The sequence below is a fragment of the Zootoca vivipara genome, chromosome 5 (assembly GCF_965207765.1).
Source record: "Zootoca vivipara chromosome 5, rZooViv2.hap1.1, whole genome shotgun sequence".
Classification (NCBI taxonomy): Eukaryota; Metazoa; Chordata; class Lepidosauria; order Squamata; family Lacertidae; genus Zootoca; species Zootoca vivipara.
In genome coordinates, this window is record NC_142588.1 from 61,810,695 (window position 1) to 61,828,936 (window position 18,242).

An 18,242-nucleotide genomic window follows, 5' to 3' on the forward strand; every position below is an offset into this window, starting at 1 on the left:
AGTTGCAGCTGCTCACTGGGTGTTACAAAAGCTTTGAAGACAAATGATAACTAAGCTGCAAGTCTACATCAAATGAACCATCACACTATATAGTACGAAACAAAAATTCTTTTCTGTCCCTATTAACTCAAGTAAGCCTCTCTATTTGGGGAGGGTGAGAAAGAGAATGAGAACCATCAAGCATTTTAGAAATGTTTATTTCTAGCCCTGAAAGAACAAAGTCATTAAACATAGTCAAATACAGTAGTTAATATTGCAGTAACAATTAAATAACAGAATAGGATTAAATTAAACAAAAGGCAACAAAATCTGAAGACAGAAAAAAAACCTGAAAGCTTGCACTACTTTCATTTCCATCTGATGAAGTGAGAGAAAGGGAACAAAGAGAAGGAAACAATTTCAAGAAGATGTACTTAATTCCAGCTATGAAGACAAAGAAATTCTGTAACTCTTAACAGCAGAGTTTAATTGACTCCAAACTACTCCAGGGAACACATATGGTGATTGCTTAAGTTAATGAGTTATATTCTCAAGTTGTTAATGTCTCCATTCAAACCAGCAAATGCTAAACTTATTTGTGGTAAGTAGTCATGTCTATTTCAACTGGTTGTTTTTTTGCGGGGGGGGGGGGCAGAATTGGGAACTCATCATTCCAGGGAAGCCTGCTTTCATGGAATGAGATACCCTTCTGTATCCTTCTCTCCTCCTTTGTAGGTTCACACCAATAACCATAACATGCCATTGCAAACATTCCCAACACTCAAAGACTGATTCAACAGAGTTCGGGGGGGGGGGGCATTTTCAATCCATGGTGATTTTTTGTAAGCCCAGACGGAATATTGAAACTATGAAGTGGTTGCCCTGAACACTTTAATACATGCTCAGCTACGACGATTTGAAACTCTACAAAACAGTCTTTTGCAGCAATGCATTGAATTGGGATCTGGTACCATGCTGGAGTATTCAGGATACTGTTTGAACAGCTTAACATCTAATCTAAGACGACTATGTGAGTAAGCCATGAGTAACTATGTGATTCGATCAATATTTACTCACATTGGTGCCTGGAAATTTGGTTAAGGCATCTTTAGCAGGAAGAGCAGTTAGGAGTCAATAACCTATGCAATTTTATGCTAAGTGTTCTTACTCCTGAGCTCATAAGCTATACTTCCGTGCTCAGAAGATACAATCTTGAACATTCAAACCAGACATTAGAAGGGATGGGGAGAAAAAGACAGCCACTTTCCTACTTCTAAACCAAGCTTTTAAGACATTGGCAATACATGTTCATCCGTGTACCATGCAAACCACATGCATCACTGCGCAATGATCAGGAACTTCCTGATGACTCACGTTACACACAGAGTTCCCATTCAGTTTATGTCTGCTTCTATCCCTAACCCTTTATCGCAATAGTGGACAGGGAAATTAGATGAACTCACTGCCGTAGTACAAAGTTGCTACACTTAAGGAGCACTCATGCAGACATGCTGTGATTGTACTCATGATCATGACTGGCTCAGGAGTTGCCAGTGGGTCCTGCAGCAAGTCCTAAGCCAACCCAAATTGTAAGTAACTTTTAAAGGAGGATTTGAGAACCCTCATGATGAGGCAGTCAACTACTCATTTAAGATAATTTTAAATCACATTAAAAATCAGTAAATGGGGCTTTTTGTTTATTTCAGAAGTGTTACCTTTTAATTGCTACCATAAAAACACCAACATACTCACATATTCCATTGCCAGCAACAGACGACAGCTCAAAGGTAAGAAAAGGTAATTGTAGGAGATACATTAAATCTCTTTGTTTGACTCACATAAATCGAATTTAAGAGCATGGCTATTCTATACGTTATAGTAACTGTATTGCAAGTTATGGGCAGAGGAAGAACACCACCTAAAATACCACTCAGCCCAGGACACATTTCTTGGACTAAACCAAAACACATTCAAAATGCTCTGAAAGCAACTGAGCTGCTTTGTTACAGTTTTCAAATGAATACTTCTCATAGGACACAGGACTGCAGGTTGGAGTATGGCACTGCTTTCATCAGCATTAATAAGGCATTTGTTGGTACAGAGCAGGGTGCAAGAAGCTCCAAGATCTGAGGGAATGGAGCCCTTTGTGATGCAATGACTCAGAACCCAGAATTTTGCAACCTGTTCAAGAAACCCAGCAGAAATGATGCTCTTATGTCAACACATATTAATATTGTTCACAGGTAAGAAACAGGCTTTTCATTGCCCATCAGGCATTAAAGGCATTAAAGACTGCCTCTTAGCTAGGGTTTTAAAACGTTCTCCCAAGAATACCACGTAGGAATGTGACAAAGCTATAGCACCAAATTAATAAGTCTGTTATGTTACTGTTTGGCACATCACTTAGCAATTCTTGATAAAGAGCTGCACATAAAACACAGTGCTTCGAGAAGGCTGATGTCACTGAAGAATCCCCACGATGCACCTGGCCACCTCAACCAGAACTTCAATTCCTCCACAGCTCCAATTACTTTCTTTCATTTAGGGAGGCACTTTATCTTGTGTTTGTCTACAGCCATAACAGTTGGTAAGTCTTTCAAGAGAAGGGATCACCACGAGAAGGCAAGGTTCTGCAGCCACTCACAAGCCAATTCAAATAATGTTGAATCTAGACTACTTTGCCATCTCCAATTGTTTGTCTCCACAGAATAGCACTTTTGGTGTTCAGAAGATTCAGTTGGCTGAATTATACAAAAAGTCTTGGATCTTCCATTTTTGAAAATCTGCTGGGTCTTTGTTAGTAGAAATGGTGAAGATATACATTTTTATACATATAAAAAGAAGAGAGCTCTAATACTTAATCCTGACAGCTCCAAAGTTGTTTGGAGGGGAAATGTACAACATATACAAAAGGTACTTAAGACAAAGAAGAGCAATTAAAAAATTCAGAAGGCACCAGCATAAAGCCCAAAGCCCAAGTCAGAACATGGATACAACACTTTGCTATAAAACCACACACTTTCAAGACATCCCTTTAAAATGTTACCAACAAGCCTACACAGGCAAGGAAGGAATGGAAGACAAGTCACAGGGATGGAGTTCTCTCCCCGAGCCCACGGGATAGTTTGAGCATTAACCAAGAAAAGAAAAGCAACACTTTTTTCCTCTTCCCCACATGTATTCAATCTCCTAAAGTCAGAGGCATCTTTCCCTTATGTTAAAAAGTCCATGCAACAAAATTCTGTATCAGACGTTGCTGAACCTTTTTCTTCCCCTCTACTCATGTTCTTCTGTCTTTAAGAACAGTCATTGGGGAAAAAATACAGTTCCTAGGTAGCTGGGTGGTTAATGCTACAATGCAGTTATAGCTAAATTGTATGCTAAGAGATAGGTGAATAAGAGGAATTTTCACATTTCTACCATATCTGCCTTTTAGTAACTCAGAGGTTGCAATAATTTGAATGACTGAGAAATGGAAGGGGGGGAGGGGGGGAGGTCAGCAGATCAAAGTAATGCCTCCCTCCAAAAGCTTGAATCTGTTGTTCAAGTATTGAAAGTGCCCAACAGAGCACAATGAATGGGTTCTGGTACAGCAAAGTCATAATAAAAACACCTCCCAGGCATAGGAAAATACATCTGCGTTGTCTGCAAAAGTGGTGAAAAGGCCAGTGATTCAGTTCACAACTTCTTCCAGAAGAGTTCACTACTACCACCACCATTTTTTCTTCTCTTGTGTCTTCCAGGTGAGAGATCTTTTTTTCCCTTTTGCAGACTTTGAACCTCCCTAACAAGAGCAACAATTTATATATTATGAAAAACTTTAAAAACAAAAAAATAAAAATGATGAAGGCCACAGCAGCAAAGCTAACGGTTACTCTTCATTGCTTCTTTGGCTGCTAGGATCAACGGCGTCAAGCTTGACAAAGGTTTGGCCAGTTTCAGGAAAGGATGCTAACAGAAAAGAAAAGAAACAACCTTTTAATGAAAGAACACTTAAAAGGAAACTCCAGCAGCAGCAGCATTTTGAGTCATACACTTAGCAATCAATGCAAAGGAGAGATGACTAGGCAGACAGGTTACCTACTGTGCCTACATCATACTGAAAAATGATCAGTATTAGTGGGTGGTATTCAGCTAAGTCTTATTCGGAGTAGAGTTATTAAAATTAACTTACCAATGATCATTGCCTTCAACAGGTCTACTCTGAGTAAAACCTAGTTGAATCCTTAGTCAATCCTTTGCAATTATTATTATTATTACTACTACTTTCTTATAAAAAGGTGTCCAGAGCACATGCAGTGATGAGTGGTCATATAAATCTACTAATAAAATTTTAAGATGTACAAAGTTACTAGGTTGGATTCAGCTATCCCAGTGCACTAACAGAAGCCAGCTAAAAGCCTCCTGCTGGCCCAACAGGACTCCCTCCCTTCTCCCAATGCACTCTATAGAGTCAGGAGAATCCCCAGAACAATGCGACAGGGCAAGGAGAAGGGAGATTCTTCCACCTGGCAAAGAGAAATGCTTGTGCTGACAGAACCACTATATTACCGTGTTTCTCATATTATAAGTCATGTCTTATTTTTTTTTACTCAAGAAAATAAGCCTATGGCTTATTTTCGGGGGCGTCTTATTTTTTGCCGAGCCCCGACTGAGCGGGAGCTGGCAAAGGCAGCAGCCCGCCGCCGGCTTGGAGCTCGAGCCGGCAAAGGCAGCAGCGGCGCTTTGCCGAGCTCCACCGAAGCGGGCTGCTGCCTTTGCTGGTTTTCGCTCCGTTGGGGGGGGAGCAGGAAGTCGCTCGCAACTTTCCGGATCCCTCCCCGCCGGTCTCCTCCTCCTTCCCGCTGCGCCTCCCCTTTCTGGGTTTCTCGGCGGCACCTCCTTCTCCTCTTCCGACGCTGGCTGGCGGCTTTGTGCTGGAATGCCGCGTGCGCAGCTTTCAGGTACCGGTAGACGAGGACGCGGGTTGGGGGTGGGGGTGCACGTGTGAACGCCCTGGGTGAAGGGTCGGAGGCTGCAAGGCAGGGGTACGAACGCAATTCTCACCCGATTCGGTGGAGCTCGGCAAAGCGCCGCTGCTGCCTTTGCCGGCTCGAGCTCCGAGCCGGCGGCGGGCTGCTGCCTTTGCCAGCTCCCGCTCAGTTGGGGCTCGGCAAAGCGCGCACTGCTGCCCTTGCTGGGTCCCTCTGGGTCGGGACTTGGCGCGGCGTGCCCTGCCATACCGTACCAGCATGTCTTATTTTCGGGGTATGCCTTATATTTCGCCAGGTCTGGAAAATCCTGCCATGCCTTATTTTTTAGGGATGCCTTAAAATATGAGAAACACGGTAGCACAATGTGGAATTCGACCATTCTTTTTTACCTTTATGTTCCCCATTCTATCCCATTTTTTTCTGAATTTGTTGATCATATATCAGTCTTCCTTTACAGTAGCTTGACTTGTCAACAGAAAGCACTGTCTACAACTGATGCCATTTGCAAGATACCAGCGGCTTTACCTGTAACAGTTCTTTGGCTGACCCTCTTTTCTCTACATCCATTTCCAAACAACTATTTAGAAAATCACGAAATATTGGGGACAATTTCTCTGGGTTCTGCAACTCTGGAGTGCCGTTTGTTGCTATTAAATATAATGCCTGCAAGAACAAACAAACAAATAAAAAAATTTGGCATTATAAAAAACAAAAAAGTGGTTGTATGAGCAGCTGAGTTTAAATCAGAACTGTAAAGGACCTGAAAAATCATTCAAAATTTGTGGGTTTTTACTGTGTTTTGCTATGTTCCAGGGAATCGAGAGTTCCTTGAAAACTTATGCCTTACCCTCAAAGGGTTTTCATTGAGATATGGGGGTTCGCCTTCAACCATTTCAATAGCCATGATACCCAGGGACCAGATATCTACTTTGGGGCCATAGGCCTTTCGTGTGACCACTTCAGGAGCCATCCAATAAGGTGTTCCAACCATAGTACTACGTTTGCTCTGTTCTGGAGTAATCTGTGCACAGAAACCAAAATCAGCTACAAAAAAGAAGAAAAGAGTATAGTTATTGGAAAGTTAAATTAGTAGTAAGTCCTACACTTTGGGTGTAACCCGGTTACCCAATTATGCTTCCAGAAAAAGCTACAGGTGTCTTAGTGCTCACACGATGCTCCTTCAACACACACACACACACACCAAGAAGACATCCTTTTAGCAACGGAATCCATTACCAACAGTGGTGCAATTCATTACCAACAGTGGTGCATTCATTCTACCACTTATTGCAACACATGTAGCAGAATGAGGCGGTAGGGTGGACTGTACAGTAGTACCTCGGGTTAAGAACTTAATTCGTTCTGGAGGTCCGTTCTTAACCTGAAACTTATCATCTTATTTATACCTCACACTATTGCACATTCAGCCCAGACGTGTTCTTTCTGCTTCTGTTGCAACATGATGCAGTGAATGAATTCAGAGCTCAATTGATCAACCACGACAAAAGACATGGGACTTGTGAAAAAGGATCTCATTTTAGTGCAACCCTCCACTCCCAGTGAAGTTTTAAACTTACAAGCCACAATTTTTAATGGAATGTGTGGAGTTATTGACTAAGCTCATACAGCAAAAAAAATTACTAATCCATGATTGCTGAATGCAGCTGTTACTCTATTTAGCATTCTGTACTTCTGGTTTATTAATTATCCCAACCTTGAGCCTTAGCTTTTGCACTCAATCTAATTTTAAACTGAAGCGGAAGAGAAGAATGCTATTGAGGACTCCGGCCAATTGAACAATTTCAAGGTTAGTCTAATCAAGACTGCCATCTGCTGGTTAAAAAAAATGAAACTTGCAGAGTATGTGCTAAACCAGGGGTCCCCAGACTACGGCCCGGGGGCCGGATGCGGCCCAATTGGCCTGCCAATCTGGCCCGCGACGACCCCCACCGCCCGCCGCTGCCCGCTCTTACAGCGCGCAGCACGGCAGCGCTCTTCCGGGTCGGGGAAAAAGCGCCGAAAATCCTTTGTGCACATGCGTATGGGCCTCTCCTGACCCGGAAGAGGTCATTTCTGGTGCACTTCCGGGTCGGGGGAGGCCCATACGCATGCGCACAACGGATTTTCGGCGCTTTTTCCACCATGGAAGTGCGCCGCCGCGCCAGTAAGCGCCCGTGCGTATGCGCACGGGCGCGCACTCCCCCGCCCGCCGGCCCGCACAGGCGCGCGCTCCCCTGTCCTCCGGCCCGCCGCGCGATCGGCGCGGTGGGAACCAGCCCAAACGCCGGTAAGTCTGGGGACCCCTGTGCTAAACAATGCAGAATGTAATGGTAAGCTGCTTTACATTTATAAATGGAATCTGTTGTTTAGTCTAAAGGCAAGCAAGTACTCTACCATACCATCTACAGCTTTTACTCTTATCTAAATGACACAAGAAGCCAGAAGTCAATGAAAATGCAATGAAATGCTTCCAAAGCCATATTGTGGGCACTGGCACTAAACCATGGTTTATGTGTGAATCAGTCCATTGTGTCAGTTTCAAAACAAGCCAATTTCAAACCATGGGTTATGAAGCTGGCTTAGTTTAACCTACTTTATACTGCAATCTGATCTATAGAGGCAAAAATATTTATGTGGCTTCCAAATAATATATTCTGTCTTCTCAGCCACATAGCTACTCCAGATGAGCCCAGAATTATATTTGTCACTGCAGGTATTACACTAAAATTCAGACCGGTGGATTTTGCTGTGAAACTTATGTGCAAAGTAACACCATCCAACTGTTCAGCCACATATTTCACGTTTGGAAGTAACTGACATGCACTTACTCAGCTTAACTGATCCATCCATTCCCAATAGTACGTTGTCACTTTTAATATCTCTGTGGATAACCTGATTGGCATGTAGGAATTCCAATGCTTGCAAACACTATATGGAAACAATGGAAGGGATATTGTCTAGACATGTTCAAAATTCACATTGGATAGAGAGTTGCGTAACCTCAAACAATGCTTTACACACTAGGTAACATATGATTTGTATAGTCTAGCAATTTCAAAAATTATGTTCCATATTTACAATCTTAATAAGTTTAATACACACAATATGTCCATGATATAAATCTTCACTCTTTTTTAATATCAAAAAAGTTTCCAGCTAAAAACATCAAACAAAACCATGAATAAGCATTGACATAATTAAGGTCAATCTACTGTCTTTTAATGAAAGGTCTTTCATATGTTTACTTCAGAAGGAAGCATGTTCACAGTACAGAAAAATACAGTGCCTGAATTTCCAGTGGTCTATAAAATAATGTGCAATGGGGCACCCTCTATCTCAAAACTTGATTTATGCTGTCTTCCTTCTCTTTATCTAATACACTTTGTTACTTTTTGTGAATTGTGCCATTTCCCAGACTTTGCTTAGTCATTCTCTTCTTTAAAAAGAATGAAAGAACTAATCGCCAGCTGAAATCTCTGAAGTTTCACTGTAGTTTTTGCAGTTCATTAATCTCGCAACAGTAACCTAACAATAGCTGCAATCACCAGAATAATCACCAAACTCTTCAAACCACTAACCTATGTTTTTATGGAGAATTCTACTGCATCCAGTATGAGTTAAATCTCTACAACTGGATCAGCAGCTGCTCTTTTCCAACATTGTTTTCTATGTGTTCAAATCTTTTTCTTCTGTGAAGAGCATTTCATTATATAAGCCCTCCCGTGGTCTGAACTGGTACAGACTAGATACAGTGGTACCTCTACTTACTAATTTAATGCGTTCCGAACGCACATTCGTATGTCGAAAAAAAACAGCATCCAAGATGGAGGACGGAGCTCCATTCGTAAGTAGAGTTATTCGTAAGTAGAGGTACCACTGTACAGGGATGCTACCTCGGTGAAAACTAGACAGTGTGTACTCTTAAAATGTTGTGGTTTGTATTTCAGAAGATGAAAAGACTTGCACGGCCACTGATACTTCCCAAGGCTCAAACCTAAATGTTGGGCTACAGGCTCCCACTCCCAGCCTTGATAAACCTCCCTCAATAATGTAAATGCAATTACAATAAAAGTCAATTAGCTAGGGGAAGCAAATGTTCTCTTTCTTCAATCTATCACCTACCTCTCGACAGACAGCGGCAATCTGTGCCTCATCCATGCAAGTCTCTGTAACAACATCTGTGAGGGATCCACCAGCCAGATATTCCATTATGACAAACAGTTCGTCTTCCATTAGGAAACTGAAGGTAGAAATTGATGAAGTTCAAACATAACAAATTATTGAGACAAGGTAATTATTACTATTATTACAACTTTATCTATCACCATGTACAACACAATCTCAATGTGATTTACATCACAGAAAAAATACAAAAATATTTATTGAAATTATTTATAGCCACCCCTTCACTTGAAGGTCTCAGGCTATCCAAACCAAAAACTAAATGATGAAAAACAAAATGCAAACAGACACAATAGTTGGAAAGGCTAGAGAAAATAAACAGTGGAACCTCATCAAACGTAATCTGTTCCAGAAGACCATTTGACTTTGGAAACATTCGACAACCGAGGCTCAATTGCCAGTCGGCAAAATCCATTGAAAAAATGGAGAAATACGCCTCGGAAGCAGTTCGACTTCCAAGATGGAAGCATTCACCTCCGGGTTGTCAGTGTTCAAAAGCCGAAATGTTCGACTTCTGAAGTGTTCACCAACCGAGGTTTCACTGTATATGGAAAAGATCCAAAATTGAAGCAATAGTTGCAGCAGGAAGGTCTGTGTGCATGTTTCCAGGAACATCAGTTTTGTATGAGACACTTCCCTTGTCTACAAAATATAAATCTTGTAAATCCATAAAGTAACTAATATACAGTATAAAACGCCTCTATTATCTGGACTTCTTAAGAAGTTGATATGATAACCTGACTTATGACAACAAATGATACAGGAAATAAGGAAATTTCAGGCTATATTACAAAAGTATCAGATATTTAAATGTGTTCTGTAGCTTAGGAGAAATGCCAGTCTAGTATGTATTGCATATTTATCCCACCCTTCTTCCAAAGACTCAGAGAAGTACCCTGGTCTCTCAAAATTTGCAAGAGATGGAAAAAGTGATTTGTCTAAAGATGTGAACTTCACAACCTAGTATGGCTTTGAATTTGGGCTTTCATGTCCAAACTGAACTCTGTAGCTGCTATAGCATGTGCTTTTTTACCTGTCCAAAAAGTTGACTATGTTTGGGTTCTTCAACTCTTTCATTACCAGGATCTCATTGATAATCAACTCCTTCTTGGGTTGTTTCTGAAGATTTATCTGTTTAATAGCAACCTTAAAGGGCGAAAAGGGATTCAACAGAAGTTCATATTCAAAGAAAGACAATTGTAGTATTAACATTTTCTAACGTTACAATAAAAAGGCAAATGGGTAATTTCTTTATATTCCTTTTCCTGAGATAACCATTTGGTTGCCGTTGACAGATGAACTGATCCAAGTAACTAACATACTGTAATCCTCACAGACAAAAGTTGGCAGGACGTTTTGGCAGCAAAAGAAATGTTCACTAACAACAAAGTCTGAAACTACGAGAGCCAAGAATGTGCAGGGGTGAACATAAGGTAGTTTTATTGCATTCAGAAGAATGAAATAAAAACAACAGCAACAAGACTACACAATTAAGCCTGATAACATGTACTAAAATTGGCTCTTATGGTTTGAATCTGAAACAAGGGCACCAGACAGCCAAAAAAGAGGCATAGTGGTGTGTGCCCATTTTTTCTCACCCCAAAAATGAGGTCTACAGTAGTTGACACCAATTTTGATTCACATTTATATTCAAGAAACTCAGTTTTCCACATTTTAAAAAGCATTTAAGTTCTTACTAATTATGAACTAACAGTGACAGATAAGACTCTATTGCAAAAGAAAAAAGAAAGCACTAGCTCTCCCACAAACCTGGGAAAGGGGAAGCTCTCACAAACATCATAGTCACAAATGATGGCATCATAATGAATTATAAACTATAATTTAACTCTTTAAACAGAAGCAGCTTTCTATGATAAAAACATGGGAGACTTTAATTAACAACTTAACGTCCTTTTGGAATTTTGAACAGCCTTCCCAAACGTGGTGCCCTCCAGATGTTATGGACCATAACCCCATCAGCCATAGACAGCATTCAGGGGCGATTTGAGTTGTAGTCCAGAAGATTTGGAAGCCACTTGGTTGCAGAAGGCTGATTTAGAACCAATTCCATGCATTTGATTTTTGCAAAATGTTATTTTAAAATTTATCATCTGATTCTACAGTACAAAGCAATTACTTCTGCACACAGCCATGTGGAATTCACTATTGGGAGATGAGTCTTTAAAAACAAAAACCAACCAACCAAAGCACAGTAATATTTGATTTGACCACTCTAAAAAGAAAAGTCAAAGGTGGTAGAAGGTATATTGTTCCTACCTCCTGTCCTGTTGCTACATCAATGGCAATGAAAACTGTACCCGAAGCCCTATGAAAAGAAAATACACAATTCTATTATCATTCACATCTCTAATACATATGTGCATGAACAGGTAAAGAGGCTGCACTAACTTTCACTGTACTTGATTTTTATTCCAGTTCTAGGTTAAAAAATTCAACAGAATAAGATCAATGCCTATAAAATAAAAAATAGGAAAAACAAGACCTTCCTTTTAACAGAGCATTTTGCAATATTATCTAGACACAGACTACTAGTCAGATAACTGATGCTTAAGATAAGTTAATTCCATACTCCACTGCCCCAGTAACAGTCCAAAGATAGACAGCAAATAAATGGCAAGCTGACTGGAATTCTTTTTCAAATGTTCCTCCTCATCCCATAAAGTAAAGGGTAAGTAGCAAAGCACTCAAAATAATTGTTTCAAAATTTCCACTTCTGTTGGGGGTTTGCATTTGGTTGTTATTATGTATACTAATCTATTGTTGACACTTCTGGTTTTGTAAACAGAAGCCAAATGCCAAATATGAGAAAGAAAACAGGTACTTCCACTAACACATTTCATAGTCAGTACTCACCCCTGTCCTATTTTTTCATATCTTGTATATTTTTTCTTGGGATCTCCTATACTCACAATAGTTCCTAAAAGAAAATTTCATATGGAGTATTATAAACCAACTAAGATGCACTATTGACTTTCGTTGGAAAGCTAATACATAACATTTCAACCAATACAACAGTCAACGCTGATTCAGTTCCTAAGTTGTTCCTCTGTTCAATTAAAGGAGGCAAGGACTTTCGTCAAGTCCCTTTTCAACTTGATGCCTCCTGAGCCATCCCATACCCACACCATATTCCAAGGATACTCCAAATCTCAGGAGCAAACTTTCAGGAGGTACAGGAGCCAACAAAAGGAATGAGGAAGCAGGAAAACTTTGTTCCATGAATGCAAAGTGTTCCATTCACAGAAGGAAAGTTAAGATCCACACCATTTCATCTTCTTCAACGATGCAGCAGTGATCTAAACCTTTACAAGAACCTCAATTGTACATATCACTCATGGCATATATTTCTTCATTATGATTAGCAGGTGTAATTACGAGCATTCGGAAGTCGGTTTTTGCTTAATTTACTGCTGACAATGGAATTAGTATGAGCAACATATACGTACATGCCTAGAATGTTGAATTATTGAAATGCTGAAACTTCTATAAAATCCCACAACTATTCTCAAAAATCAAACCACTTCACACAAGTTATTTTAAACAGACGAAGACTCTTCATGATCATCTCAAGCACACTGCTCTAAGCAGCTACCAAATGTAGTGTAACAAAATATTGATAAAAGCCTTTCCATTAAATATTCACACTTTCATAAGACAACATAATATGAGTATTTTGGATAGTAAAAGCAGTTTTCAACGTAGTACAAACAGCCACTTTTTCATTACTTTCTAAAACACTGTCACATCTTGTCCCTATCCTGGATAGGAAGAGCTGTACCTATATAGGTCTATTCATACAAAAATGTTTGCTGCCTGTGAAAAATAATGTGAGAACAGTGCAAACACAGGATATGCTCCTTAACAATGCATCAGCTATAAGTTCCTGCTTCAGCATTTCCTCAACTCCTGGAGTGCTAGCTACCAATAACAATGCTCACACCATTCACACAATGCCTCTTTTCAGGAGAATCTGCTCACAATTCCTACAAAGGGGTGAAAAGTTGTCAAAATAAGGTTAAATACAGTGTGTGACTGGAAGGGACAATGGCTGATTCACCATACAGAATACTCAGTACATATGACTTTGGGCTAATCATATACATATCCCTAGTAAAGTGCCAGCTTAGACTTTCAACTTACGCAGCTTTTCCGTGATTTCTTCATCTGACATCTTAACTTTCTTCTTCTGCTTATCTGCTGATTTAGCAACTGTGTCACCTGTGTCACCAGAAGGTGCTGGGATGGGATCTATTACGGATCGCGTATAAATCTGCAAGGAAATATCATAGTTATAAAGCCATTATATTCCTGTAAGAAATCTCTTTTCAGGTTGAAACTGCCATAAATAGTGAACATCTCTCATGAAAGATTTATGGCTATCCTTTTAGTCAATGTGGCTCCACGGCTACTACAGCCTATTGGCTGATATGAATATCTATAGGTTTTTGTAGCATTAGGGACTTAATTACAACAACTGACTGCTGTATATTACAGTAGCATACAGTCGTTATGAATCCTTTATTGAACTAAGCTCTAAATGGAGTATGGTAGATAAGAACATTCCCAAACCATTTTGCAAATTACAGTAACATTCCCTTGTATACAACTACTAAAACATTCTTTGCAAACTCAGAAACAACTATTCAAGCCAAGCTCTCACTTCACAAGTAATGCTGTTTCAAAGTAAAAGCCAGTCGCCCCCTCTAATAGGAAACTCAAGTGGGGAGTACTGAGAAGAGATGGAACTAGAGTGGAGGCACTGAACAACAAGAGGCAGGTATCAACATGCTCAGCGAAACAACCCCACCCCCCAGCTCAAAGGAAGGAGAGAGGTAGAATGCACAATTTGGAGGAAACGGCTGGCTGAAAGCCTCCACAAAGAGTACTGCTATTATGAGAAAGGATTCTACCACTACTTTATATATTTCTATAGCATTGCCGCCTCCCTTCAAGAGCTTCACATATACCACATAGGTCAATATTATTTCCAAGATATAGATTAGCACCACTGCTGAAATCTGGGGATTTTTTTTCCTGGCTAAAGTGAGATTTGAATACGAGACTCCCAAATCATGTTCCCATTGTACCTGCAGACTGGTAAGTTATGGACAGAAACTATTAGGTGAAATAAAACGACTCACTGATTTTGTATGATCCGGTCGTGGGGCAATAACTGGAGGAGCCACTTCATCATCTTCTTCCTCTTCAGGTGCTGCAGGCTCTGACCCTTTTGCATTGGGCTAGAAGTTTTGGGTTTTGTTTTGTTTTGTTTTTTAAAGAAAGAAGTAAAAGAAATTAAGCCCTACTATAGAACATTTAGAAAGTTCACTATAAGGAAGTATACAGAACTATAAGAACAGAATAGTTAGTTGGAGTGGGAAACTATTTTTTCTGTTGAGGGTTGCATTGCCTCTGAACTAATCTATTGAGGATGGTATACCTGCAGTAGGTTTCTCCACTGCCCAACAGGCTGCTAGGAGAGAGGCAGATCACTCTTGCCAGGGGTCTGAACTGATTGCTTGCAGAGACCTTTTAAAATTAGGCTAGGAGCTGCATGCAGCCCTATAGCCACAGTTTGTCTATCCCGATAATAGCATTTCAAGCAGCTCCTCACTGCTACTGCCTCTGCACTCCCTCCTCCACCCACTCCCCAAGTTCTCTGTGGAGTGAATAAAGTATATAATCTCTCCCCCTTCCCTAGGGGCTTGTGCAGGAGGCAGTAACAATAGTACACGAAGCCAGCAAAAGCACTGGCCAAAGAAGCCCTGCTCAAAAGGACAAAAAAATAACCTCTCAACGGTTGAAATGAGGAAGGAAAGGAGAAGCAATGTTTTGATGCACCCTGGACCGGGGGGTGGGTCTTGCTACTGGCAAGCAAGAGAGTGGATATACGGAACTTTGGTTTTGATACAACAGCAGCCTCTGAACTTGTCAACCACATGATAAGTTACGTCATAAATTACAGGAGTGGACCAAGAAAGAATCCCATCTACTGATGTATCCAGCTTTAATTTTTTTAAAAAAGAAGTCAGGTGAAGTGTCTCTCTGGTGACTCATACCTCAAACCAGATAATACTTGTAACTCACTAGGCTTGATTCACATCAAGAACTGCAATAGAGCAGTGTGAATACTTCTGAGAATTGTAAGGAATGTAATAAAGCAAACTTACTGCTGGTGCTCCTGAAGGGAATCCATCTTTGTCTAAAAAAAGAGAAATTTGAAAATTTAACCAACAGAAACACCGAAAGATGTTATAGCATTTTACAATAGGAGCAACAATGCTAAATGAAAAGTATTGGGGTCTTTCTATGGGAGAGATTGAAATGTGAGTTAAGAACTCTATTCTTCTTTCATGCTCTCAGTAGAATATGTTCACTTTTTAAAAAAAAACACCCAGCTTTCTAGATAAATGTGGATATAATCGGTGCCTAAAACATTTAGAGCCAGTTTTATTTTCTATTAAACAAAACCTCTACATAAACAGAAAGTCAATACCAAAACTGTTACATAAAATTAAGGATAATCTGGGAAAGCAAAGTTTTATACGTGTAGATAAACCCGAACTTGTTGGCCCCTAAACCAATATGTGAATTCAAACCCCAAATTAAGGGCAAGCCAAGTCTTCACCTCATTTTGGTATTATAAGCCTTGTTTGTCTGTTTTTTTTTTTAATTTACATGTTCACATTTGTTGTTAGTTCACAGTACTTTTGTGAGCCTATGTTAATATTTAAATTCATTAGTAATGTGAGAATATTCTATTCTGAAAATCTGTCCTCATCAAATACAGAGAATAACTGAAAGTATAAAGTAGTATATGGGTTGTAGCCAACTCCACACAGAGAGAGCAGAGTGAAATCTGTAAACTTGATTAACTGCACTGATTTTAATGTGTTAACTTTGAGTATGACTTAGGGCTGCCTCCAACTATGTCTGCTTTAGAATTTCAAGATCCTTCCCCTTCAATTTTGTACAAGGGCTCACTACAATTCGCCATCCTACTGTTAATGACAACATATCAATATATACAATGATTCCTGCAAGTTTTTTACAACTCTTCTTCTAAACCTCCATCCTTTGGGAATCAATTGTGTGTAACTCAAGTTTAACTTCCTACTAAAAAAACAAAAAACATAGGAATACAAAGATAGCGACCGTAGACTCAAAAATGTTTAAGAAAATTAATGGATATTACTTATCCTTTCATGATCAAGTACTTCAAATAAACAACTTCTAACTATTCAAACTAAAGGGGCAGTAATGGATCTTATCCATCATTAGAATCTTGGCCTACTGAAAGCTGATGCCCCACACTGCCATTTTTCCAAAGCACTATACATTGAAGAGTTTCACTGTAGACTGCTTCCTCATTTTAGAAGCAAATTCTTATTGCTTCACAAAAACAATCTGAGGCTCCACCTGAATTTGTCCACAGTATTCTTAAGATTACCTGTAGCAGAAAAACTCAAATATTTCTGTCTTGCTGTGTCTTTAGAATCATAGAACTTCAGCACATCAAGGACAGCTTGAGGATTCTTCTTCTGTTCTAGCTTGGTGATATTTGACGTCTGTAGCAGCCGAGCCCACTGCTCTGGCATTCCCTAGGAAAAGAATACAAAATTACATCTAAAGTATAAAATCCACAAGTTTAAATAATTCATATGGACACAGGGCAAAATCACTTTTTCAAGATCCTACAGACAATACAATGAAACAAGTCAGCATAAAAAAAAATCATAAAGAGGTCCAGTTTGTTGTTATACTGAGAAACAGGATTTTGCAACATAACATCTATTTTAAGTTAAATTTACCCCATTTCATTATTTCAGTTTTCTATAGCTTTCCTATTGGTGCAACAGGAGAAATATGTATTGAGGATGTTTTTAGTGATGAAATACACTGGTAACAACAGTGCTTAAAAAGAAAATACTCTATTTCTTAGCAACCATAAGTTAGTACACACTGAACAGAGAGAAGATTGGCATACTTACAGTGAATTCTCCTGTAACTGCATCAAAGCCAACATGAATGGTATGTTCAAAGTCTGATGGGGGAGAGATTTCAGGCCTTTCTTTTTCCTTTTTCCTACTCCCTACAAGAACAACAGAATAGTCAGCCTAGGAAAACAGCTGTAAAAAAGCGCTTTTAAAATTTAGTAAACCTAGCCAGCAAATATTCTTTAAACATAACTATTAGTTGCACAAATATGTCCCATGATTCTAGTAACCAGGATGTCTTGAAACTGGCATGTACTACATTTCAGCTAAGTCATGTAGAAAGAAACTCACCCACCCATCCTGGCACTCACTAAGCCCCCTCCCCGCCCCTCTCAATTTTTTATTTTAATTGAGGGCATTTGGTTGTTTGCAGGAGGGGGCTGCCTACTTTTTCGGGTCTGCTTTTCTTGCTTGGTAGGGTGAAGGCATTTTGCCTAGATTTTCCTGCATCTTTGTGTTTGCAATTCAAACTGGAAAGTGACCATTTGAAACTAGTTTCTGCATGTTGGCTCTATAACATTGTACTTGTGTGAGCTAAGTACATTTGCAGCCTATATTTTTCACCACAGTCTAAGCTTACAATTAGGTGGGCAGTTAAAGACTATAATGAAGATTAAGATGTAAGCATTTTCATTTTCCCCAGCCATTTTCTCCAAAACATTTGCGTACCGTAATTTTCTCAAATCCTCCAAACTTTCAAAACATTAAAGCTGCACAAGTCTGTAACACAGCTCTACTAATTTTAGTCAAAAGTGGGCTTAGTGAAATTTACAAGACACTCCTAACCATGTCTACTTGGAGGTAAGTCCTGTTAAATTCAATAGGGCTTGCTTCTAGACGCGTGGGATTAGGATTGCAGCTGTCAGTGACAGTAGGCAATACTGAGCTAGATGGGCCTATAGTCTGACTTCATGTATTAAATTTCTTTTAACAAAAATGAATCCAGGGAGGATTGCCTCCAACCAACTAGACAATAGTGTACAGTATGTTCAGTTATGTTGTAATTCTACAGGCTGCTTCTCTTCCCATCCCCTCGTAAAAAGAAGGGTGATTCTCCATTTCATAGACTACAAACCAGTCTGTTTCTTTC

General features: G+C 39.7%; 1 protein-coding gene across 3 annotated transcripts in view; it reads right to left on the reverse strand.

Moving 5' to 3' along the window:
* Window positions 1–181: 181 nt before the first annotated feature.
* PAK2 (p21 (RAC1) activated kinase 2) overlaps window positions 182–18,242 on the reverse strand; it is a 47,421-nt gene continuing 29,360 nt past the window's right edge. For all 3 annotated transcript variants that reach the window (XM_035132445.3, XM_088670762.1, XM_088670763.1), the window contains exons 3-15: window positions 17,147–17,247; window positions 16,606–16,756; window positions 15,326–15,357; window positions 14,297–14,395; window positions 13,296–13,425; window positions 12,009–12,072; window positions 11,412–11,460; window positions 10,168–10,280; window positions 9,075–9,192; window positions 7,781–7,880; window positions 5,800–5,996; window positions 5,478–5,615; window positions 182–3,930 (exon numbers count right to left, since the gene is read on the reverse strand). In XM_035132445.3, coding sequence (XP_034988336.3) covers window positions 3,844–3,930; window positions 5,478–5,615; window positions 5,800–5,996; window positions 7,781–7,880; window positions 9,075–9,192; window positions 10,168–10,280; window positions 11,412–11,460; window positions 12,009–12,072; window positions 13,296–13,425; window positions 14,297–14,395; window positions 15,326–15,357; window positions 16,606–16,756; window positions 17,147–17,247 — 1,379 coding nt within the window. In that variant the 3' untranslated portion in view covers window positions 182–3,843. The remainder of the gene's footprint in view (window positions 3,931–5,477; window positions 5,616–5,799; window positions 5,997–7,780; window positions 7,881–9,074; window positions 9,193–10,167; window positions 10,281–11,411; window positions 11,461–12,008; window positions 12,073–13,295; window positions 13,426–14,296; window positions 14,396–15,325; window positions 15,358–16,605; window positions 16,757–17,146; window positions 17,248–18,242) is intronic.